Source organism: Lissotriton vulgaris, chromosome 5, assembly GCF_964263255.1.
Source record: "Lissotriton vulgaris chromosome 5, aLisVul1.2, whole genome shotgun sequence".
Lineage (NCBI taxonomy): Eukaryota > Metazoa > Chordata > Amphibia > Caudata > Salamandridae > Lissotriton > Lissotriton vulgaris.
In genome coordinates this window covers 1,319,781,396-1,319,808,055 of record NC_141693.1, presented here as the reverse complement: position 1 = coordinate 1,319,808,055, position 26,660 = coordinate 1,319,781,396, and the positions used below count along the sequence as shown (strand labels likewise).

General features: G+C 45.3%; 1 protein-coding gene across 2 annotated transcripts in view; it reads right to left on the bottom strand.

Moving 5' to 3' along the window:
- The window catches only part of SCUBE3 (signal peptide, CUB domain and EGF like domain containing 3), a 1,095,585-nt gene that overhangs the window by 59,187 nt on the left and 1,009,738 nt on the right, over nucleotides 1-26,660 (bottom strand). For both annotated transcript variants that reach the window (XM_086923234.1, XM_086923233.1), the window contains 2 exons: nucleotides 6,800-6,967; nucleotides 4,612-4,773 (listed from right to left, as the gene is read on the bottom strand). In XM_086923234.1, the coding sequence (XP_086779360.1) occupies nucleotides 4,612-4,773; nucleotides 6,800-6,967 (330 nt within the window). The remainder of the gene's footprint in view (nucleotides 1-4,611; nucleotides 4,774-6,799; nucleotides 6,968-26,660) is intronic.

Below are 26,660 nucleotides of genomic sequence, written 5' to 3'. Positions count from 1 at the left end.
TCTGGCCTAATCACTTAATCTCTCAGTGCCTACAAAAAAGAATGCGTCCTTTGTAAAGGAAGTATTGGCGCTGTATAAAACACGCACTAAAAGTAACTGGTGCTAATGTAAAGTGCTCCACCACCATCAGGTGATGCTGGCGCTATATATAACTACACCAAAGAAAATGTGAAATGCAGAGTCGGGAGGGCTGGACTGGCCAAACTGGGCATCAGGCATTTTTACGGGAGGCTGGAAGGGTAGGGGCTAGTTTTGCAGCAATATCGGCTCCTAGTAACAAAAAGCAGCAAGCAAGCATTTCCAGCTTCACAGGGCTAGGCAGTGCTTCCCTTGGGACTGATTCAAGAAAATTGCCAGGGCTGCTTTGGGTTTCCAGTCCGTCCCTGAGAGTTGGGGGAGAAGCGGCTCTGTGCAACGGAGTTCAGCAGGGCAAGCAGCGATGGGCGGGAGGTAGACGGCCCACCAACACCAAATATGGGCTAGACGGGGGAAACTTTTGACTTGTTGAATGTTTTTTTCACAATTGTGCTTTACAATACTATATTTGGATCCCCTTTCTTCAATGACTTTCAGTACATATGTGGTGTAAATAAATCATTTGAACCAATTTGTTTCAAACTTTTCCTCTGGGGACAAAATGTTCCTGCAACATCCTTTTGCACAACGGGGTCAATTGCTTTGCTCGCACGCTTATTACACTCATATATAACATTTCCGCCCACCACTTTGAAAAGCCACCAGCTGCCACTTGCAATTATACTTTTCTCCTGTGGCACACAATTCCCACAGCGGTTTTTTTCTTCACTTTGCCAATTCTTTGGTTAATTTCCACTTTACTAGATATTTGAAACGTTGTTTACTTTCGTTACAGAGAGGGTAAAAACAACTCATCCTAGCTAAGTTAGTCTACACAACAGCATTCCGCCTAAAGGGATATAGACATTTCCCTAGAAATTTAAAGAGCATAAAAAGGGCACGTCTTTTCCCTACAGCCTTTACTGCATCTTCAATACTACAAGTAAAATCCTAATAGCATCACTTTCACTGTGTCAAGTAAGTTCCTGCCCACTAATATCACCTTGTGAATGCGTCCAAACAAGATGGCAGTAAACAGAATATGAAGATGACAGTTATACAGTGGCACATTGTAGCCTAATGCTCGATGTCCTCATGAGTCACACGAGCTCTGTGTTTTTTTTTCAATGTTTCGGAACTAGAATGTGTTCACACTCCAAAAGCTGTGGAGTTCCACAAGTAATATAATTCTGCCTCTTTTCTTTACTTGTTATTTGTGGCCGTTTGTTAAGCTCTTTCACATCTTTTTCTTCACCCAACTGAGGCTTAAAATGTTAAGAGTCACCGGCAGGAGGATGAGTAATTCAAAAAATTGTATCAGGTTCGTGGGAGAAGTGCAGAGCCTGGTGTGAGATGGAAAGAGGCACAAAGAGTCACAATAAAAGGAAAAGTAAAGGCGAAGACGTGAAAAATGTAAAAAATTGTGGCAGATTTGAGTGAGTTAGGTCAAAGCCTGTTGCATGATGGTACGGAGTGACGATAAAAGAAAAAGCATTTACAATGCAATGGTCTCGGCATTTTTAAAGTTAGAGCTATTGGCATTGCTCATGACATTATTTTTATTTATGTTTTTGTTTTTAAAACAAAAATAAATGGCATTGTCATTTACAATGCCAATAGATTAATCGCTCGCAAATGCGAGACCTTTTGCATTTGCACCCACACACAGTCACACACACAAAGCCACCCCCACACACACATACAGAGCCACCCACGCACACACACACATACAGAGCCACCCACGCACACACACACATACAGAGCCACGCACACACACACAGACAGAGCCACGCACATACACACAGACAGAGCCACGCACACACACACAGACAGAGCCACGCACACACACACAGACAGAGCCATGGACACACAGACAGAGCCACGCATACACACACAGAGCCATGCACACACAGACAGAGCCACGCACACAGACAGAGCCACGCACACAGACAGAGCCACACACACAGAGGCACAGAAAAACCGTGATGACAAGCAGGGAACAGAGGCACAGAAAAAACGGGATGACAAGCAGGGAACAGAGGCACAGAAAAACCAGGATGACACGCAGGGAACAGAGGCACAGAAAAACCAGGATGACAAGCAGGGAACAGAGTCACAGAAAAAACCGGGGGAACAGAGGCACAGAAAAACTGGGATGACAAGCAGAGAACAGAGGCACAGAAAAACCGGGGGAACAGAGAAACAGAAAAACCGGGATGACAAGCAGGGAACAGAGGCACAGAAAAACCGGGATGACAAGCAGGGAACAGAGGCACAAAAAACCCAGGGGAACAGAGGCACAGAAAAACCGGGATGACAAGCAGGGAACAGAGGCACAGAAAACCCGGGGGAACAGAGGCACAGAAAAACCGGGAAGACAAGGGGGGAGCAGAGGCACAGAAAAACCGGGATGACAAGCAGGGAACAGAGGCACAAAAATCCCAGGGGAACAGAGGCACAGAAAAACCTGGATGACAAGCAGGGAACAGAGGCACAGAAAACCCGGGGGAACAGAGGCACAGAAAAACCGGGAAGACAAGGGGGGAACAGAGGCACAGAAAAACCTGGATGACAAGCAGGGAACAGAGGCACAGAAAAACCGAGATGACAAGCAGGGAACAGAGGCACAGAAAACCCGGGGGGAACAGAGAAACAGAAAAACCGGGATGACAAGCAGGGAACAGAGGCACAGAAAAACCGGGATGACAAGCAGGGAACAGAGGCACAAAAAACCCAGGGGAACAGAGGCACAGAAAAACCGGGATGACAAGCAGGGAACAGAGGCACAGAAAACCCGGGGGAACAGAGGCACAGAAAAACCGGGAAGACAAGGGGGGAGCAGAGGCACAGAAAAACCGGGATGACAAGCAGGGAACAGAGGCACAAAAATCCCAGGGGAACAGAGGCACAGAAAAACCTGGATGACAAACAGGGAACAGAGGCACAGAAAACCCGGGGGAACAGAGGCACAGAAAAACCGGGAAGACAAGGGGGGAACAGAGGCACAGAAAAACCTGGATGACAAGCAGGGAACAGAGGCACAGAAAAACCGAGATGACAAGCAGGGAACAGAGGCACAGAAAACCCGGGGGGAACAAAGGCATAGAAAACCCGGGATGACAAGCAGAGAACATAGGCACAGAAAAACCGGGGGAACAGAGGCACAAAAAAACCGGGGGAACAGAGGCACAGAAAAACCGGGATGACAAAGGGGGAACAGAGGCACAGAAAAACCGGGATAACAAGCAGGGAACAGAGGCACAGAAAAACCGGGGGAACATAGGCACAGAAAAACCGGGATGACAAGCAGGGAACAGAGGCACAGAAAAACCGGGATGACAAGGAGGGAACAGAGGCACAGAGGCACAGAAAAACCCGGATGACAAGCAGGGAACAGAGGCACAGAAAAACCGGGGAAACAGAGGCACAGAAAAACCGGGATGACAAGCAGGGAAGAGAGGCACAGAAAAACCGGGATGACAAGCAGGGAACAGAGGCACAGATAAACCGGGGGAACAGAGGCACAGAAAAACCGGGATGACAATCCGGGAACAGAGGCACAGAAAAAACGGGATGACAATCCGGGAACAGAGGCACAGAAAAACCGGGATGACAAGCAGGGAACAGAGGCACAGAAAAATCGGGATGACAAGCCAAGAACAGAGGCACAGAAAAACTGGGGGAACAGAGGCACAGAAAAACCGGGGGAACAGAGGCACAGAAAAACCGGGATGACAAGCAGGGAACAGAGGGACAGAAAAACCAGGATGACAAGCAGGGAACAGAGGCACAGAAAAACCGGGATGACAAGCAGGGAACAGAGGCACAGATAAACCGGGATGACATGCAGGGAAGAGAGGCACAGAAAAACCGGGGGAAGAGAGGCACAGAAAAACCAGGATGACAAGCAGGGAACAGAGGCACAGAAAAACCGGGATGACAAGCAGGGAGCAGAGGCACAGAAAAACCGGGATGATAAGCAGGGATCAGAGGCACAGACAAGAACGAGGGGGCAGACGCACAACGAGGGGGCAGATGCACAATGAAGGGGCAGATGCCAGAAAAACGATGACAACGAGGAAACAGAGGCAAGAAGAGGCAAGAAAAGCGAGCATTCACCGGAGGACTCGGCAACTTCTCTACTTCTTCCGGCGGCAGTCGGGCAGAAATGGCATCAGAAAAGCGCCGCCATTTTCGCATTTGGGGGCGTGGTTTTTGCTGTTGAGTGACGGATGACGTTACGGCGAGAAAACTGCACAAAACACCCCCCGAATCCGAAAAAGACAGGGCTTGAACGGAGTGACGCTCCGTCTTCTCCAATGGCTGGCCTCCGTTTAGGAAGCCAGCCAATGGAGAAGATGGGCGGGTTCAAGCCCCCATACTTGTATACGCTAGGCCGAGAGCTAAACAGTAAAAGCGAAAGGGTAAATTCCACATCTGCGGGCAGAGAATGAATGGCGTTTACAGGTAAGTGATCAGAAGTCAAAATATGGATAGTGTGATGTGTATGCATATGTTATGCATTTGTAAACGTACTTTTACACTGTGATACAGAAGTGGAGCCATCAAAATCAGTGGTGGTGTTTCCAGGACAGGCAATGCAATAGTTCTGGCGGAAATCTGGCTGGTAAGTCCCAACTGCACATCGGATACATCTATGAACGCTGGTGTTGTAGTAATGACCGGGAGAGCACTGAACTGTATGAAAAAGCATAAAAGCATATATTAGTCACTGGACTATTAGCTAACCAAAATCTTATAAAAAAAGTATGAAGAATACAAGCTGATATTATCCTGACAATTATAGAAAAACAGGCGGCATTAAAGATAAGAATGAAAATATATCAGCATTTACCAGACTCAGTTATATAGTAACCACGCATTTGAGACAAGACTCTTAGTAGAAGCCAGGCTCACTGTAATATGATTAAAGGAAATGTCAGAGACCAGAATGTAACCAGACACCAGTCTTTTGGTCACTATGAAGCTGGAGGTATCTCATACAATACTATCATCCAGTCACAAGTAAGCAGCAGGCACAAGAGACATCATTACTGGCAGGTACTATCCACAGGCATATTAGGAGGTAACAGGTACCAAAAACCAGGGCTGTAACAGACACCAGCCTCACAATTACAGAGACAATCTGCCCTAAAGCACGCTAAAAAACCCTTAGTTTTTCTAGATCTCAATTTGTCACAATAGACAAGTTCAGATGAAGAACCACACATTTTAATGTCGAATATCCCAAAGGGTCAGAACAGGGTCCATTAATTATGTGCATGGAATGCTTAGGCTCAGTGCTGAACAAGAAAATAATAAAAAAATCACCAATACACTGATGATACAGAAACCTTATCACTTGGGTTTCTTACCCCTTGCTTATAGCAAATCTCTGTGCTTCACCTTGTATAGCCACATATATCTAAGACCTACGACTGCCCAATTCCAGCTACATCTTCTAGTAAAAGTAAAACCCCCATACCACCCGAATCATTCAGATCCACTATCCAAGCATTGGTCCACTTGAACTCCTTTACTCCTAAGTTTGAAAAAAAAGCTCTTGCACCCCTACTGTCATTCAGAGGAAAACTAAAAAACAATCTATGCAATATTCACCCATAAGGCTCCATGATGGCTTTATAGTCTGGTGCCAGGAATATAGAACAACTCCTTGATATCGTTGATTGAACAAATCCATACCCCCCTCGGAAGGAGTTACCACCTGTATACAAGTTAGCCACAGAACTCATTAACCACCTCCTATTCTCGTCTCTCAATATCCTTTCTTGTTAATGCCCCTCCTTCTACACCACCGCTTTCTTCTTCTACTGACTATAGTCTAATGAGGTTAGTTTATCTCACACATACTTCTTTGGAGTTCCTGTTACTAATTTGTGCTCTGCCGCTCCTGTAACTAGATCCGCACAATAAAATATTTTAAGTAATAACAAATAAATATGCATCCTCCAGATACACAAAGGATCCCAGAAAGGGATTGTGTGCATTGATGGCACCAGAAGCCTGTAGGCAGGATATACTGAGGCATTATGGAGCTCTTCAGAAAACATACATATGTACAAATGAGAGATCCTACAGATCAAGTGTGGGTAGATGAATTTAGCGGATGTATCAAGAAAATTAAAAGGTATACCAGAGACCCAGCAGACAATGTGTGCACAGATTCAATTGAAGATCTGCAAGGAAAGTGGCAAGTCACTGCCAGGGATACTGAAAAGAAGGGTATTAATAGACATACAAGTTGAACATATGGGGAGAGTGTGCACTGACACACTGATGACGTCTGTGGAAAGACTATGTATAGACAAAAAAGGGACCCTTAGACAGATGCACAGGCACGTCCATGAACCAGGAAGGCAGCAGACAGATACACACTCTGGGTGCATGCAGACAGAGCAAAGAGGAAAATCTGTGTAAATATAATATGTAAAAGCAACAAATACATAGTAACTGATATAAAAAGATGGGGTTCACAGCATCACCTTAAAACGAGGTAAATCGAAGAAGATAAATGCACCTCAAAGGACCCTGAAGGCAATCTTCCCATGCACACAACCTTCAAACCTGCAAGCGATTTGCAGAGACACTAACTTGACAATCTGCATACACAGACACATTGAGGGCCCTGAGTTGTGTATCGAAGCACCGAATGCTCCAGAAGCTACAGCCGCATACACACTAACCAAGTGGATATATAGCATACCTTTTGTATCACAGTCCTGGAAAGAGAAGGCTCCCTCATGTTTAGTAGTCAGTCCTCCTCCACATGGAAAGCACAGTGCCCTTCCTGCTTCAGGCTGGTAGGTGCCACGAGGGCATGGCAGACAGGGCTTGAATCCATCCATGGAGAATTGACCAGGCGGACAATGACCTACAAAGCAGAACAAAATAAAATGGTTCATGCCATTGTAAATGCCTGGTGATCCTGATGTATAACTGGTTCGCGATATAAGGACCATTTCAGTGCTATACTTTCTTCTGCTTGTGCCATACATTGCTCTCCTTTAAACTATCACAGATAGCACACAAAGCCTTGTTAGTGTTTGCTAGTGGATCTCCTGTCTATAAATTCATGTTCTTTGCCAACCATACCTCTCTAATAACTGAAATACTTCTCACCATATACAGTCCTGTCCACTAATATACAAGCCTACCCAACACAGTTCTTCACCTAACACTACCTATCTCAAAAGCTGACACACAAACCACTTCAATCCCAATGTGAAGACTTAGCCCAGAAAAACACCTTCTGGCCTGCACACTCTTCTGATGTCCATAGTTGTGCTTGTCAAAGATAATGGTGCCCCTAATCAGATGGACTTCATAATCTCAAGAGCCATTCCTTTCATATTTTTAAGGATGCACTAGGAGTATTTTTTGGCACCTTGCCTTACTAACCACGTTGTCAACCTTTTTTGGCATCATGTATTTCACTTGATTCCCATATTGTGTTTTACAGTTTCCTCGGGTACTACAAATTATTGCAACCTTGATGAGGACGTGTGGATTGTTCCATTCAACTAGAAACATTGAATCAAGTAAGTGGCTCATTACACCCTTGTTGATTAATTTACAAAGACCTGTTAGGCCCATTGTCCAGTGTATCTCTTCGAATATATGTGTACTTATTTGTGAGACAAAGTATGATTATAACCTATTGTTATTGTTCTCCTACACTGAGGACTGCATCGACAACGATTTTTATCACATTCTTTATCTATCATAACTCATAAGCTATAACATATGTGTTATAATCCATAAGTTTTAATGTGCGTATTTCTGGTTGCTAAATGTATCATATTCACAAGGTAATTGTGTGCATAGCATAGGTTGTTATTTATCCTATGATTAAGGTTGGGCTATGCGTTAGCCTACACAGGTTAAGATTATATACATATTATTATCCAGTATTTGGTATCTTCCTCCACCCCACCCTGTCCTTTCCCCATGGTACATTCCTTCCCCTGGAGGCTGCTTTAGAATGTTCGCAGTGTGAGACTGATCTTGAAGAGAGTTATGTACTGAGGTGTCCTGTAACCTGGTGGCACTGTGGAGGTCGCGAATAAAAAAGAAGTTTACACAGCCCCTGTCTGGTATACTTTCTAACAATATGGACTGGTTACATTTTCGGAAAATGTATTTTGGCCCTGTTTCTAATAAATTAAGTAACACATGCTAAGAAGGAGCCATCTTTTGCTTCTGTTACATATTGCACATTTCAGATAATTACAGAAAGTATTTTGCCTGGCTATTAGCTTTGGCTCTATTACACCACGATAAAAAATCTAAAGTGAGTTATTTTACATTATATTATGTTAGATTAGCTTAGTTCTCCAGTCCATTTCTGGCAAAATGAAAATAACATAGCACCTGCTTCAATCAATGCAGTGCTGGATCTAGTTCACATCATCTATTTGAATGATTAACTCTGATGAGAAATGAAAATGCTATTGACCTTTTAAGCATTTGTTCGTAGCTTGTAGTGCTGTAGCTTCACATGCTTGGCATACATCTAGTGTTGGGCGCGAACATTTGCAGGTTGTTTTTCTTCTAAGAAGTTCTTGAGCCACAGTATGTGGTGTGACTCCTCCCCTTGTTGTACACTGTGCATGGGCACCATATACATGTCAGATTGTTTTCTCACAGCAGATGAGAATATGTATGTAGATTTCACGTAAATAAAGTGCATGAAAAACAATGTACAGTGAAAATACAACAAGGCAGAGATCTGCACAGAAAACCACAGGCTTCCAGGGAGGATTGCCGGCACATGTGAATCTGCATGACTACACACTACGAACAGATGCTTACAGGATAAGTAGCATATTCCAACTATAGCATATGTGGCTGTAGATGCACATGCTTAACAAAGATTAATGCAGCGCCTTCCAGAAGTGGTGGCTAGTGTGTGGATGGTAAATATATCTGGAACATGGTCCCTATCACCATCTCTCCCACCATGACCTGATCATGGATAAGATGTCAACACAACAGTGCTTGGTAAAGGTGTGTGGTGTTGACCAAGTGACTAGTGAGATTTTACCCAGGAAGGCCATGATGCCCATTTCTTACGAATAGAGTGTGCACTGAGTGGAACAGATAGGAATCTCATTGTAGTAGCAGGTTCAGATACATTTGACTATCCACCTAGCAATGCTTGCTTTGGATATGGGATGTGAGAGTTTGAAAGTGCCCCAAAGAGCAGGTCCGATTTTTTTGAAAAGCTGGAGCCTGTCAACATAATCTATAAGGGCTCTTTCAACATCAAGCGCCTGCAAGCTTTCTCCACGACAAAGTCTGGTTGTGGGAAAAAGACGAGGAGCTCTATGATTTAGTTAAGGTGGAGGGGCGACACCACCTTAGGGAGGAACTTAGGATTGTTTCTAAGAACAGTCCCCTTCTTGTGGACCTGTTTGGAGGGCTCTTTTGTATTGAGCACTCGCAGTTTACTAAAGCATCTAATACAGGTAATGGCCACTAGGAACGCCACCTTCGAGGGAAGGACCTGAAAAAGGCATGAATGCAGAGGTTCAAAGGGTGGGGCCATGAGCCTGGTAAGGGCTACATTGATATTTCATATGGGAACAGGAGCCACTCTAGGGGGCATAACCCTTTTCTCTTCCCAGTGACCTTCCTCCTGGGATCATTGACCTCTGATGCAATCTTGTAGGGGGCACCTATAAAGTCCTGCATGGCGGGCAATTGCGATACACAAGGCCATCATCCATAGAAAGCGCATTACAGTCCTTACTGTGATATGACAATTGGGCTGAAAAAAAGGTAGCAGCTGCTGAAAGGCCACTAGTCTCTGCTGGTTGGGGTAAGCTTTTCAAGAGACTGAATCTAACACTGATCTTAGGGAGGGTTGGATCTGCAGAAGCTGTAGGTGGGACTTGGGGGTGTTTATGTTGAGCCCAAGCAGTTGAGCACAACACTGCTGTCTGTGTGTGGTCTAGGAGCTGCAGTCTACTGGTACTCTTGCTCAGCCAATCGTCAAGGTAGGAAAAGAAATGTATGCACTCCCTTCGCAAATGCGCAGTCACCACTTCGTGGCACTTCATGAACACTCTCTGAGCTGAGGTGACCCAGAAGGAAGTACTCTGAATTGGTAGTCTCATCAACAAAGGTACTGTCTATGAGTATGGTGGATAAGCATGATATGTTATTTTATATTAAAGTATTTGTAGCGTGCACAGCTACTCAAGAGTGTCCCAGCGCGAACCCAGTCAGGATTTAGGAAAGAAGAAAAACTATTTACTTAAAAAGAAAAGTCTTGAGTCTCTTCCTAAAGTTTTTAAGCTCCTGCAGACAGCGTAGGTCAAAAGGAAGCATGTGGAGATAGAGCACTGTTAGGTTATTGCCTTGATGAAGGAAGGTGATGACATGTGAAAGTGTCCTGACAGGATGTACCCGTTGAGAGACCTGAAGTCGGGGATGTGCCTGAGAGAGCCATCCTTTTTGAGAATTAGAAAGTAGAGAGTACCGCTCCTTTGTTGTTGCAGTGGCACCTTCTAATGGAGCCCTTTTGTAGGAGGGCGTGCACTTCTTCCTGAAGGATGGAGAGATGGTCTTTGCTGACAGCATGAGTAAGAAGTGGGACGTTGGGTGGGGTCGAGACAATAGTAGTGTTTGACCACCGCTAGAATCCACTGGTTGGATGTGATTTTCACCCGGTGAGAGAGGAAATTCTGTATTCTCCCCCGACAGGCGATGTGTTATTAGGTGGGGCAAGTCACTATTTGCTGTAGATTCTATACCAGAGCCACTCTGGCCATACCACTGTTATTACCCCTATAGGGCCTTCTGTTGTAACCCTACGAGCTTGCTGGTAGAAAGAGTGCTGCTGTCTTTGGTAGGAGTGTTTGCTACAAAAAGCAGTTTGGAGCAACCCTGTCCCCATCCTTGCGTATTTCTGTATCTTTTTTAGATGGGGATGGAGACAGAGGTGTGCTTTGTGACAGAGGAGGGGGACCGGTGGCTTTATCCTTTTACATTTTTTGTGCAGATTCCAGGGCAGGAGGTTTGAGGAAGGTTCCCCTATGAACACTGTCTATTCTTTTGACAACAAGGCTTTGGAGGCACCGTAGGAGGCATCTTCACCAAGATCTTGCTCATAACATAGTAGACAAACAGTACACAAGGGGAGGGGACAAGGGTCGTATAAAGGTACAGCATACAGTACAGCATACATGCCCCCAGTCAGGCTATGTAAGTCAAAGAAGTATGCAGTTCCTAAATAGAGACGAAAAGGTTGAGAAAAGCCTGAAGCGTCAGATTGGGAGATTTGATTCCTCAGGAGCAAAAACACTCACACACATTCGAATGGATGTAATGCTTGACCATCGAGCAGCTCCTCGTTGGGCCATTGCTGCAATCCCTAACGGGTCCCACAAGATGCCTCTTTGAAGGAGTTCTTTTGTTTTTGTCGATGTAAAGACTGAGGTGCAGTGTAAAATGTGATAATGTGAGTAGACTGGCGTCATGTGAGGTGAAAAATTATGAAGGGATACCCTCAATTATTTAATATGTGGGTGCCCTTGTTATCGTTAAAAAATCAGTTTTGACATTAAATAGGCAAGAACCATGTTGACCTTCTTTTAAGTATCACCTGTTAAGCTCGTTTCAACCATTGCATCCATTTTTTAAGGATATCACGGGGCCTCACATATAATCCAGGGTATCCCTTAGTTATTTTTAACCTCACACATCACCAGTCTAGTCACATTATCACCTTGAACACTGCACCTCACTTTTCAAATCAGAAAAAAGGAAGAAGATCCCCTGATCTGATGCTTCAGGCTTTTCACGACTTCTCCCTCTCAATTTAGGAACTGCATACTTCTTTGACTTACATGAACAAATATTTCTGCCTGGCATCCAGTTAAACAAGTTTCTAGATATTCAGACCATCATTATCCTTGGGTCTGAGCATCCAAGGAGGCCTCGAAGTTGGCTTCACTTTCGGCTTGGAAGACGACTTTAGCGTCGATTTAAGATTTGGCATGGCTAGAGTCTTGAGCCTAGGCTCAGATGCAGCCTATAGTACTTACTAAAGGTGTGAGCGATGGTGCTTGGTGCCCTTAAGGCGGCTCAGGCTCGATGGTGGATGGCACCCTTGGGTGAAGGATTGCTTGGTTCCAAAGCTTTTTGCTGGTGCTGATCAAAAACCGAAGATGACAGAGGCTCATTGCTTGACTTTCCTTTGCAGCCATGCTCAGGGCTCAACTCCAGAATCCCGCAGAAGGGGTGCTCTACCTCAGCGTGGGACACTGTTGGTGGTATGGGGCTTCAGGAGCTGATGGCATACTCACAACCTTGCGGTAGTCTTGGTGCAGGTGCCGCTACTTCTCAGCATCAGCATGATGTCCTCCATTTACTCTTGGTCAGCTTCGCTTGAAGACACTGGGTGTCTGTTGTATGGCTCGGAAACCAAATGTCCCGGCTTTGTCTTGTTCTTCAGTGCAGAAAAGATCTTCTTCCCTGAAGATTTCAGGATCTTGGCAGAGCCCTTCCAGGCAATCTTTCAAAGTGCCCAGTGCCACTTCTTTTGGTACTGGAATGTCTTATTAGATCTGAAGATGAGGCACAATGCGCAGGAGGTATCATAGTTGTGCCGGGACAAACACAAAATACACACTTTGTGGTTGTCCACCCACGAGTATTTTGAATTGCATATAGGACAACTTTGAAAGAGTGTCTGTTTCAGCTCATGTAAAGCATTTTCTAGAGATGGTGGACTGGAGACAGCACTGTTCCCATGTGGGGCACATGGCCCTTTGACACCTGGGGCATTGACAATGGTATTTAGTGTCTGCACATGCGCAAGAGACAAGAGGAACAGTGCTTACTTGAATCCGAAGTGACAGGACGGGTAAAGAACTGAATGGCGCTGAAAGAACATGTTCAAAACAAAATAAATTGCAAAAAACACAGTTGATGGACAGAATGTAGAACAATGTCATACAGTCACCCCAGTACAAGCATCTGGGCCTAAATCCATCGTTTTTTTGCACTCCACACCACCGTGGGTTAGACACTGGCTATATGCAAATCAGCTCTGACCCTGTGCCTCATGGGAACAGTCCAGTCCGAACTACCAAGCCATGTCTTTCCCAGACCGGAATCTGGGTTACAGGGCCAGAGCTGTTTTGCATATAGCCAGTGTCTAACCCTGGGTGCAATTTTCACCCCGAGTGTGCTGAGAGGTGACTAATGCATGCACCACTGTCTTTCTGCAGTCCATAGGCAGAAAGTGAAGGAATCTCCGCAGAGCCTTCAACTTCCAGAAACACTGTGCGGAAACATGGGAAATTTGATCTTGGTCAGTCATTTGTGAATCAAACTTAAAACCTAGATTCCTGGCAGAGTCAACTGGAAGAGGAGGTGGATTTAACTCAGATGGCCACCAGAGTTCTGAAGGAAGAGAAGTGGAATGATTAAAAAACAGGACTTCAGTTTGGTCGGTGTTCAATTTTAAGCAGCTATCCGTCATCCATGACAATATATTGAGAAGCCACTGCTTAAAACTGGCAATGGCTGTCTCACTGTGATCCCTGAAAAAGAACACTAGTTGTGTGTCGTTGGCATACGAGACAACCTTCACCCCACATTGCTCGAGGATGGCTGCAAAGGGAATAAGATACACATTAAAAAGTGTTGGACTTAGGGCCGAGCCCTGCGGGACACCACACACAAGGGGGCTTGAGGTGAAACATGAGTATGGAGAGTCACCTGCTGTGTACACCCCTCCAGAAATGAACGGAACCATTCCAAAACAGTTCCAGTCGCTCCTAGATTTTCAAGTCTGTTTAGGAGATTCCTGAGTGACACCGTATCGAAAGCTGCGGACAAGTCCCACAGCACCAGCATCGTGCAGCTTCCTTGATCTAAAGTTTGGCACTAGATGGCAGGAGAATTCTACATATATGTATCTATAGCCATACATGCGACAAACATAATATTGCTGCTACTGCTGTGTTCAAAATGTCCCCTAAGAACTACATACTGATTGTAATGATATGAGCAAGTTATATTTCTCACCAATACTATACGTAACTCTGTTTACAGACGCTTTCTTTGATAGGAGCTTTTTGTCCATATGATAAGTAGTGTCCATTAGGAAATGTTGCAGTACAGCCTATTCAATCGTATGAGCTCCCCTGTGTATTTATGCCTCCTGGAAATGGAGGAGAAGCATAGCAATACTGCTGGATCCCATATGAGCCAAAGATGGTGGGGTAGGGAACAGCTCCTTGGAGCTTTGAACAGTGAGCTCGACTAGCAGACCCCTGCCACCTGCTCCAACCACCTGATTGCTGATGGCGGTTGTTCGTCCTCCGGGGCGGGCAATTTTGCTGTGGTGCGTTTTGCATCCATCTGTGTAGTGCTAAACGTGACCACTATCCGCAGCTTGTGTTTGGTCATGGGTCCTCCTTCGGCCTACAGTAGTGAGACTGCCCAAGGGAGGTGACACAGAGCTCAACTGAGCATGTCATCAAGCCCTGGCATGCGGGACAGTGAGAGCGGAGTTACAGGCAAGGGCCCATCTAAGAGGGACAAACAATAAAAGGATGCTGGTTGGTTTTTGGCTCACACTTGTAAACTTATAAATAAAATATAAGGTGCTCTAGAAGGAAGGAAGGCTCTCCAACAGCACTCAAAGAACAAGTCCAAATAGTACATTTTGCCTTTGAGCAGTCCGGAAGCAGTTGAATAAACAGCACCATAAATCTCTTCCAGTAGACCCTCCAAGGTCCTCCACACAACGTGTCACCATTGTGGCTTTATGGTATTGACATCCTCACGGCGTGATTCTAAATTGTAGAGTCTTTAGCATATTTTTCCAGTTCTTAGTCTATTAAAACTCAAATCCATGCAATTCCAAATTGGTTACTCATCACCTTTGGGATGTGCAATATAATGGTATACTGGGGATAGTGCGCCCTAAAGAACTACTCTAGAGAGTACTCCATAAGTCTTGTGTTGTTGTAAAAAGATTTCTATTTGAAGAAAATAAAAAATTGCAAAGACCTACAATAGACTTACAGTGTTTTTTGTCCTACTGCATCCTGAGTGCCTGAAAGACAAAATTTATTATTTGGTCCAATTAAAGGTTGAGGCAGTGGAGGTGATGAGCGCACGTCACTGAAGACACATTCCAGCATGGTCCAAAATCAGGTTTTAGGTATCTGGAAGGAAATGCCACAAGGCCCAGCCCGTCCAAGGTGTCAGACTGCCAGCTGCAGGACCCCTTCCTTCTCTGCTGCGACGAAGGTTGGGTTAAGTAGATGGCCCCATGTTACTCTGTGACTTTCCCTGTCCTGACATAGGCTGGACTGTCACAGCCTGCTTTATTTTCTTCTACATCTGGGTATTATCATAGTAAAATTGTGCCTGCTTATTTTTTAATTTTAATCAGTCAACACACAGCATTAAGGCTGAAGTCTGACTTTATGCCATACATTGTTTGTGTGTCTGATTGTTGTCTTAAACTCATTTAACTGTTTTGGTTCAAATATTTCTATGTATCCTAATCCATGCAACCATGGTTTTGTAAGCTGCTTATATGCAGTGCTGTTCTCTGTAAAGCACTCTGGTAGCCTTTTTGGTCTTGCTTGCACTATATAAAATCACAAATAAATGTATAAATGCATAAATAAATATATACATATATACATTCACTGAAAATGATAAATTTGTAAATACACCTGTATGTCTCAAATCTTTTGTAGTTCCCTCTTATGAAATCCTGTCCAAAATGTGCAACAAAATCAAATCGGGATCTCCCCGGGACCCAGCACCCCCGAAAATTTTAGCTGAAGCCTTTCCTGTATTAGAACCTCATCTCAGGCACTTACTACAAACCTCCTTTACAACCTCCTGCCTTCCGGAGGAATGGAAACAGGCAATAGTATTACCCATCAAGAAAAAAACCAAACATCAGCATGGACATAATGGATAACCTACGACCTATATCCTTGCTACCTTATGTGGCCAAGTTAGCAGAGAAAATCGCTAACAGTCAACTTATGGAACATCTTGAGACCCATAATGTTTTCCATAAATCTCAGTCGGGTTTTAGAACTGGCTTCTCTACGGAGACAGCTCTACTGAGGGCCACTGAAACCTTACGTGAGGGAGCAGATGAGGGAAAGACAATGGCCCTCATCATGCTTGATCTCAGTGCCGCTTTTGACACTGTAGCACACTCCATCTTGCTACAGTGTCTAAATAAAGCAGGAGTTACCAACAAGGCACTGAGGTGGCTGAAATCTTTCTTGATTAACAGGAGCTTCCAAGTTCAAAGAGGGACTTTCCTCTCCGACAGGGTGATGCTTGAGCAGGGGGTTCCTCAGGGCTCTGCCCTGAGTCCCACCCTGTTCAATCTATACATGGCCCCTCTGGCAGAGGTGGTGCAGTCGTTCGGCGTGGAGCTCGTCTCCTACGCCGACGACACGCAACTTCTCATATCTCTGACCCAAGCCCCTTCTAAGGAAGCTGATAACTTCAATGCCTGCATGTCCAAACTGGCTATGTGGATGAACGAACACTGTTTGAAACTTAATGGGACAAAAACAGAGGTCCTCATTATTGGAGGCAATGAGGTCAAATGGACGACAGAGTGGTGGCCCAGCTGTCTGGGTCCTCTGCCCTCGCCTGCACGAGAGGCGAAGAATCTAGGTGTATGGGTGGACAATAAACTGTCCTTTGACAGCCACGTAAAGAAGACTGTTGGCAAATGTTTTGGGGTGATGAAAACCCTCAACCGCACCCTCGACCTGTTACCCATTAACTCCAGGCGTACCATGACGCAGGCACTGATAACGTCCCGTATTGATTACGGAAACGTGCTGCTCATGGGGACATCAGAGAAAAACATAAAAAAGCTACAGGTTATACAAAAATCGGCAGCTCGCCTGGTGCTAAGGCTTCCCCGCCGAGCTCCTTCACGCCCCTCTCTAGCAGCCCTCCACTGGCTACTGATCAGTAAGAGGATTGTCTTTAAAGCTATGCTCTGGTGCCATAAAATAATTCATCACAGAGCACCGGCATATATGTCTGATTTGGCGTCTGTGTATGAACCTAATAGATCTCTTAGATCCAAAGGAATGGGTCTGCTCAGAACTACCTGCCCCAAAAAAGCTAGAATGGGAGGCAGATCATTCCGCACCTTAGCTGCCAAGCAATGGAACCTCCTGCCTCTAGATATCAGGCTGGAGAGTAATGAAATCATGTTTAGGAAGAAGTTGAAAACCTGCCTCTTTACTGTGTGATTGGATTTTTCTCTGCTGTTGCATTCTCTCTCCACAGCGCGGGGACACGCCGGGAGGTGTTACCAAGCGCTCTACAAACTCCTTTAAACTAAACTAAACATAGCTAACTAAATAAATTAACCAAGCCAATTTGGATACTGCCATCTCTTATGAGGACACTCTTTAAGTGCAGTCACCTAGGTTTAAGGATAGTAATCGGCCTTTTGCCATGGTAAAGAGGCTTCCGGTGGGGTCACCATTTTTATGAACATTGATGGAGTTGCAATCAATGTTGGTGGTGCAAATCACCTACAACAAACTGGAGAAACTGCCTGTGATTTTGCAGTCCAGGTATGTATAGGAAATAAGTTGCTTCTCCAGTATTCGAAACTTTATTACATTTACATGCTTGAATCATTCCCCGTCATCGAGATGGGAGTCCCTGGTATCTTCTAAAGTAATGTCCTTGTAGACATAGAACATAGGGCCCAGGGCCCCATTATTTAGTAACATATCCCTGCCATTATTTAAAAAAAAGGACCAAACTTAGAAAACAACCAATCAGATGAAACCACCCGGTCAAAACCTTCCTGAGAGAAGCTCCAATCTCTCAGCTTTTCCAAGCACTAGTGAGTACAAATAGAAATAATTAAGAAACCATAGGTGAGCTTCTCCAGAGGAGGAGGGTGGGTCACATGTGAATCTATGAAAGATTCCAGTACTGGATAACTATAGTTACAGGTAAGTAACTTATTTCCTTACTCCAGTATTGGAACTTTCATAGATTCACATGCTTGAATCAGAGTAGAGAGCAGTAATTAGCACATTTTCATTCAATACCCAGAATGTGCGAGGAAAACGAATTGCTATTTCGTGCACGTGTAAATCACCAAAGTGTGTGTGTGTGTGTATATGTGTATGTGTATATATATATATATATATATATATATACACACATCGAATATGCTACTTACCAGTATGCATCTGTTCTTGGCGTGTAGGGCTGCTGACATTCATATCTGTGCATAGATCGCCGCCTAGTGTTGGGTCCGGATAATTGCACATTGTTGTCCTGGAAGAGTCTTCGAAGTATCAAGAGATAGGTGGCTCCTCCTCTGGACTACAGTGCGCATGGGCATCCTCTCCATCCTCAGATTGTTTTTCGCCATTGTGGCAGAGATGGAGTGTAATACAGTGAGTGATGTCCATGCTACATAGTAATTCTGAATGCTACAGCTGCTACAGGCGCCGGGGAGGAGGGTGGGCGATATGAATGTCAGCAGCCCTACATGCTAAGAACAGATGCATACTGGTAAGTAGCATATTCGGTTCGAGGCATGTGGGCTGCTGAATTCATATCTGTGCATAGATTACATAGCAGTCTCTCCTGTTAGCGGCGGCTGCCCGTGCCAGCTGCAGCAGTCTGAAAAAGAGTTTTGAGAACAGCCTGTCCTACAGCTGCCTGCTGTTTATAATGCACATCTACGCAGTAGTGTTTCGTAAATGTATGTGTGGTGGACCAAGTGGCTGCCTTACATATCTCTTCTAAAGGAATATTCCCCAGGAAAGCCATGGACGCTCCTAACTTACGTGTGGAGTGTGCTCGTGGTGGAATGGTAAGTGTGCGTTTAGCCTTAGCATAGCAAATCTGTATACACTTAACGATCCACCGGGCTATCCCTGCTTTGGAAATGGGGTTGCCTTTGTGTTGTGGAGAAAAGGCAACAAAAAGCTGTTTTGTTTTTCTGAAATCCTTTCTTCTGTCTATATAGTACATTAGAGCCCTTTTGACATCTAATGTGTGTAGGGATCTCTCCGCGACATTTTCTGGATTAGGAAAGAAAACTGTCAGTTCTATGGTCTGGTTCATGTGGAACGGCGAAATCACCTTAGACATAAAGGTAGGGTTGGTGCGTAATACGACCCTATTTACGTGGACCTGTATGAATGGCTCTTGATTGGTTAGTGCCTGGAGTTCACTAACTCTCCTTAGTGAGGTAATGGCTACTAGGAAAGCAACTTTCCAGGTCAGAAATTGAATCTCACAAGAGTGTAGAGGTTCAAAAGGTGGTCCCATCAATCTGGTGAGGACCACATTCAGGTTCCAGACTGGTGACGGGGGGTGTCTGGGAGGGATCACTCTTTTAAGTCCTTCCAGAAAAGCTTTAATGGCAGGCACTCTGAATAATGAGAGGTGCTGCCTGTTCTGAAGATAGGCTGCTATGGCGGATAAATGTATACGAATGGAACTGTACGCTAGATTACATCTGTATAAATGCAACAAATAACAGATAATGTTTTGAATAGATGCATCCAGTGGGTTAATGTCATTGTTGGTACAATATATGACAAACCTTTTCCATTTAGCTGCATAGCATGATCTGGTTGTGGGCCGTCTTGTCTCCTTGATGATATTCATACATTCTGGCGGCAAGTTGAGGTAGCCAAATTCTAGGACTTCAGGAGCCAGATCGCCAGGTTGAGCTTTTGCGGATCTGGATGCTGAATGTCACCATGGCTCTGCGTCAAAAGCCTGGGTGTGAGGCGTAGCCTTCGATTCGGTACCACAGATAGTTCTAGAAACGTGGTGTACCATGGTTGGCGTGCCCACATTTGAGCAACCAGGATGAGGGTCATCGAGTGTTGCCGTAGTTTGCGCGCCACCAGCGGTATCAAAGGTGCTGGGGGAAAAGCGTACGCAAATTTGCCTGACCAGTTCATCCATATGGCATTGCCCTGCGACTGTGGATGTGGGAACCTGCTTGCGAAGCTTTGGCATTTTGCGTTTTCCCTTGTGGCGAACAGGTCTATCTGTGGATGACCCTACTGCTGGAAGTACGGTTGGAGCACTGATGGAGCACTGATGGATGTATCTCCCACTCGTGCATCTGGTGGCTGTGTCTGCTGAGCAGATCCGCCATCTGGTTGTCCTTGCCCGGGAGGTTTTCCGCCATGAGGAAGATGTTCCTCTGAATGGCCCACTTCCACATGCTCTGAGCCAGATGAGACAACTGTGGAGAGTGTGTTCCTCCCTGCTTCTGTATGTAGTACATGGCAGTCATATTGTCCGTCCGGATCAACACGACCTTGTTGCACAAGTGTACCTTGAAAGCTTTCATCGCCATGAAGATTGCCATCAGTTTCAGAAGGTTGATGTGCATCTTCTTTTGCTGTGCTGTCCATAGTCCCTGCACTGTGTAGTGGAGTACATGAGCTCCACATCCCTGGAGAGACGCGTCCGCCGTCAGTACAATTTGTGGCACAGGCTCTTGGAACGGTCAGCCCTTGCAAAGGTTTCGTCGGTTCCACCAATGCAGAGAGTTGAATGCCCGACCGCTCACCAACACTAGGTCTTTTAACTGTCCTTGAGCCTGATTCCACTGACGTGCTAAGCGCTCCTGAAGCGGACGCATGTGTAGTCTCGCGTGCGGGACTATGAAAATGCAGGAGGCCATCATGCCTATCAACTGCATGAACACTTTCGCTGGAAGTGTTGAGGTCTGAATTTCTGTATCAGCAATTGCATGCTGTTTATTCTCGCTGAATTTGGCTGAGCTTTGGCTGCCAGAGTGTTTATTGTCGCGCCCAGGTACTGTCGCACGTGGGCGGGCAAAAGATGTGACTTCGGATAATTCAGTAAGAATCCCAGACTGTGAAGAAGATGAATGGTGTGGGACATGTGGCTGGCACACTGCTGGGCCGTCTTTGCTTGAATAAGCCAGTCGTCCAGATAAGGGTAGACATGTATGTGCTGTCTCCTGAGGTGTGCTGCTACTGTTGCCAGGCATTTTGTGAACACCCTGGGTGCCGTCGTTACTCCGAAAGGGAGGACTTTGAACTGATAATGTTGATGTTGAATAGTGAACCTGAGATACTGTCTGTGTGATGGGTGTATGGGTAAATGAAAAAAATACGCATCTTTTAGATCCAGTGTTGCGAGGGAGTCTCCCTGACTGAGTAACGGCAGAACCTGCTGTAAGGTGAGCATATGAAAATGCTCTGACAGAATGTAACTGTTTAGAGGCCTGAGGTCCAGTATAGGTCTGAGAGACCTGTCCTTTTTGGGTATTAAAAAGTACAGAGAGTACACCCCTGACCCTTGGTCTTCAACAGGCACGAACTCTATGGCCCCTTTTTGCACATGCTGACGACCACCTGCTGCAATAAGTGTAAGTGCTCTGCGGACATAGGACGGTGTCTTGGTGGGATGTTGGGTGGAGTGGACGTTAATTCCAGACAATACCCGTACTGTACAATGTCTCTCACCCACCTGTCTGTGGTGATGGACTTCCAGACTGGCAGGAACTATTGTAGTCTCCCCCCGACAGGTGTTATATGGTCGGGGGCAGTGACAGGGCGTCACTGTTTGGTATTGGCAGAGGATCTGTAACTGTTGTTTCCTCTGCCTCTGCCCTTGATGTTGTTTCCACGATATCCACCCCGGTTGTTCTTATTGTAGGTGGATTGTGTACCTCCCTTATTGTATTGTGTCTGTTGTGTTGACTGGCCTATCGAGGGGCCCCTAGTATAGGAGCCATGAAAGGGGACACCCCGAAACTGCTGTGACTGCAGAGCCCCCATAGACTTTGCAGTCTCTGTGTCTATTTTAAGTTTTTCAAGGGTGGTGTCAACCTCAGGTCCGAATAAGAAGTCTGGGTTAACTGGCTGATTGAGGATAGAAGTTTGAATTTCAGGTTTGAATCCTGAAATTCTCAACCAGGCGTGTCTCCTTAACATAACGCTAGTGTTGATGGCCCTGGCTGCAGTGTCAGCTGCGTCTAGAGCGCACTCGATGGAAGCATTGGTTATCAGTTTCCCCTCCTGAATGAGTAGTTCTGCCCCTCCTTGTACTGATCAGGTAGGTGTTGCAACAGTGTCTCAAGGGTATCATAATGTGACCTGTCATATCTGGCCAAGAGTGCCTGAGTGTTGGCAATGCGCCAGATGTTAGCCGCCTGCGCAGCTACTCTTTTTCCTGAAGTTTCCATAACCTTTGACTCTTTGTCAGGAGGAGGAGCATCACCTGTAGTCTGGGAGTTTGCTCTCTTACGTGCATTAGAAACAACCAATGAGTCCAATGGCAACTGTCCCCTTATATAAGGAGGGTCCATAGGGGCCGGCCTATATTTCTTCTCAATCCTTGGGTTTAACACCCTGGCTTTAGTGGTGTCTTTAAAAATGTCACCAGCATGCTTGAGGACCCCTTTGAGCATGGGTAGGGTTTTGACTGCCCTTTCTGAAGTGGAAAAAGTGTCGACCAGAAAGTCTTCATCCACAGGGTCAGCATGTAGCTCGACGTCATGATTACTGGCTGCCCTTTCAATAAGGGCGTAAAAGGCAGTTGTGTCCTCAGTAGGAGACGTTTTCACACTGTACACATGAGTGTCCGGGCCAGTCTGCGGATCCCTTGAGTCAGCAGGGTCCGTCCATTGTTGGTCTTGATCATCAGGATCAGTGTCCACATGATAGAAGTCATCCTCATGTTCATCATCCCCTGCCTCCACATCTGAGTATGTTGGGGAAAAATTTTGAGGTTCCTGACCATAGTGATGGAGGGGTTCCTCAAGAGCTGGAGAAGTTGTAGAAACTCTCTTCTTCTTCAAGGGAATCTTATATGATTCCATGGGAGTTTCTGGCATTAATTTTCTTTTGTATATGGACAGTCTACCAGTTTCCGAGTCGATGAATTGTCTCGGCTCCTGGTCTTCAGGCTCTTCTGCAGCCTCCATTTCCATCGACACATGTTTAGTGGCGCCGATAGATTGTTTCGGCTCGAACATCTTCGGACGCACCGAGGGTGGTAACCCGAATTTGATAGGTGTCGACGCGGTCTGAACTTGTCCGACCAGCTTCGGCGTCGGGGCCTTCTTCGGTCCGACCGATGTAGCCTTATCCGCGTTGGAGCGACTCGGACACTTCTTTGGCTATGAACGACTGGGGCGCGTCGACTCGACAGGGTCCTTGGAGCCAGTCTTCGACTTGTCCGTAGGCCTCGACCGAGGATCGATCCCGTCTTTCAGTTCCAGACTTTTGTGCGAATCGACTCCCTTCGGCGTCGACCTTGGTGGTTCGACGGCCTTGACCTTGGTCTTCGGTGCCCCAACCATCGGCTTGACGACCTTCTTGAGCTTTCCGGCATCGACGGCCATTTTCTTTTTCTTTGGCTCCGAGGGGTTTGAGGCCTTGGAGCCGACTAGAGTCACTTGCACTTTCGGTTTTGGCAAAGATGCTGTCGGTTTCGATTTCTTTGTATCGACCGATGGCGGTTTCGAAACTGAAGGCTCTTTAGTAATGTTCGAAGCCGGGCCTTTATGCGGGGCTGTAGAACGATATTGTAGATCTTGGGTAAGGCCTAGTGGCGATCCCTCGACCTGAGCCTTATTGAGTGCGTCATCTTCGGCCCCCGTATAGCCGGTTTGGCCTAGCTCTTCGCCCGAGCTATCTTCTACGGCCCCAAGGGCCTCCACGTCGTCTCCTACCTCATCGACGACGTTCTCGTCTTCGTCTTGCACCTCCTCATCTTCGGCGTCATACTCGGAGTCATGGCCCGAAGCCGGATCGGAGCAGTGTTCCTGATCCTCCAGATCAACAACCTCTTCGTCTTCGGTCCCAAAGATGTTCACGGGAACAGGCGCTGACTTCTTTGACTACAATCGAGCCGCGCGTCGAATCTTGAGAGTTTTCTTCGACCTGAACCGGGCACAGGCCATACAGTTGGCTTTGTTGTGGTCTGGGGACAGGCACATGTTGCACACTGGGTGGACATCGATGTGCGGGTATTTTGCATTGCAAAGGGGACACCTCTTGAATGGACTTCTTTCCATTTGAGATCGAAGATCGGGTCGAGTGTGGAAAGAAAAACCTGTTGAGTCCTCGATGTCCTCTAGAAACAAAGGTACCGATACCGAACGAAACAATACCGACGCTATCGAAAGCCTTTTGGCTTCGTAGAAAGTTTTCCTAACTTGAGCTAAGATAGTAACATCCAAACCCAATTGCGGAAAAAACAATCTGAGGATGGAGAGGATGCCCATGCGCACTGTAGTCCAGGGGAGGAGCCACCTATCTCGTGATACTTCGAAGGCTCTTCCAGGACAACAATGTGCAATCATCCGGACCCAACACTAGGTGGCGATCTATGCACAGATATGAATTCAGCAGCCCACATGCCTCGAACATATCCTTTACAAACACCAATCACTTGGTAAGTGAAAACGCATTCACTCAAGTTTTGTTGCAGAATTACAGCTTCATTTTATTTGAGGTTTTCCACGACCACAAAGCCCAATGCGTTTCACCTCACCCTGAGGTTTGATCACGGGATGTTGTGGCTGTGGTTTATGCCTTCTTTTATTAAAGTGCCCACTCTATAGTTTCAGCTGGTGCATTATGGTAAATGTATTTTATCACATTTAATCATCAAAAATAAACGTAATGAGATTTTATCATTAATATAAGGCATAAGTAATATTTGTTACACAAGAGGACAAGTTCGAGTTGCATTTCGTGATGCCTCACATGTCGTGAGTATCTCTATAGTACTGCTCTCCAGTGAGCTTAACAATTAGAATTCCAGTTTCTTTGTCTCCTCCCAATACTCTCTGGTGAGTGGGATTAGCCACACCAATAGTCTTATCAAGTGCCTTGATTTAGTCCAGATGTTCATAGGTGGACATATAATTCTTCAGTTTGATTTAGACCCCTCGGTTCAAGGGTTCTGAAGTTGATGATTAGTTTTGATTCCCTTTGCCTTAGACTTTTGATACGATTTCCCCCTCTTTCTGAGGCTGGTATTTGATCAATGGCGCAGAATCGAAGTGTTTCCCACCTGTTGTCATGGAATTTTTCCATGTGCTTGGCCATCACGTTGGTGCGATCCTTATGCGTTGTGGCTCTTGTATGTTCAAGAATTCTTTTTTTGACTTCGAATATCGTGCTACCAATGTATCTCTTCTGGCAGGGATATTCAACCATGTAAACTGCAGCAGTACTTTTACATGTCAGGTGTTGGCAGATGGTCCATTTCCTGCCTTTTTCCATCTCTACTTGTTTAGTCGGTTTGGCTATTTTGCAAACCTTGCAGTTCTTGCACGGCCAGAAACCTGTCTTTGTAGCCAAATAGTTTTTGTGGATTCTTTGTAATAGCTGTGGACCAGTTGATCACCGATATTTTTGGCCCTCCGAAATGTGATATTCGGATGATCCCCGATAATCTGTGTCAGAGTTTGGTCTGATTTCAGGAACGCCCAATGTTTGCGGATGATGTTAGTTAGTTTTTTGTTCTCCGCACTGTAGGTGGTGATGAGTCTGATAGTGTTATCACCAGTTTTGTTGAACTTTTTCTTTATGTAGGATTTCCTTACGTTACTGTTCCTGTACTTTTTGCAAACATTTGCCTACCACTGTTGGTGGAAATTTCTGTTGTATAAATCTTTTGGTTGCTAGTTTGTTTGATATTGGAAATCCTGATCTTTGGAGCAATTCCTTTTCAGGCGTAACAAATTCCCCATACAGGATACTCCTCTTTAGTTTCTCATTATGGAAGCTGTTGCCATGTAGGGTTGCATTTGTTGCAGTTATCTTCCTGTGCAAGGTGGTATGTAGGGAATTTTCTGCGATGTATATTTCGGTATCTAAGAACACCACCTTCTCTGTGCTAATTTCATAGGTGAACTGGAGTTTGCTTACACTATTGTTCAACCTCTCAAAATACTGTTCAAATTCAATAGTGGTGCCGTTCCAGATGATAAACAGATCGTCTATGACTCTTTGCCATAGAATGATTTTTGTGTCCAAGCGTAGTTTCCTGTACTCCATGCTTTATTCTGCTCAAACCACCCCATAGTGAGGTTCGCATATTTCGGTGAGAAAGAAAAGCCGATAGCACAGCCTTGTATTTGTTTGTAGATTTTGTATTTGTTTGTAGACCTTTGAGAATCAAAATTTCTTTAGCTTTGGTTCTTTTGATATTTTCAAAAGAGTACCCGTGAGAAACCCCCTAAGTATTATCCGTTATATTATATAGTGACACCAACCTATGAAACACATTATTATAAGCATTATTATTTATTCAATGGGATAAAATTACCATTAATATAATTGGTTAATAGCAAAGCCGGATCTCTGTAGAGGCATGACACGAACGATCTTTAACTGCTCTGATAGACACGCCGACTATTGAAGATAGGAACTCGTGGTCCGACAAACATTGATGTATGTACTTACTAAATGTTATAAGTGCCACGATTTGGAAAAATAAGATCATTCCTATCCTTATAAGGATAGATATGAATCAAACACATTATTACTTTT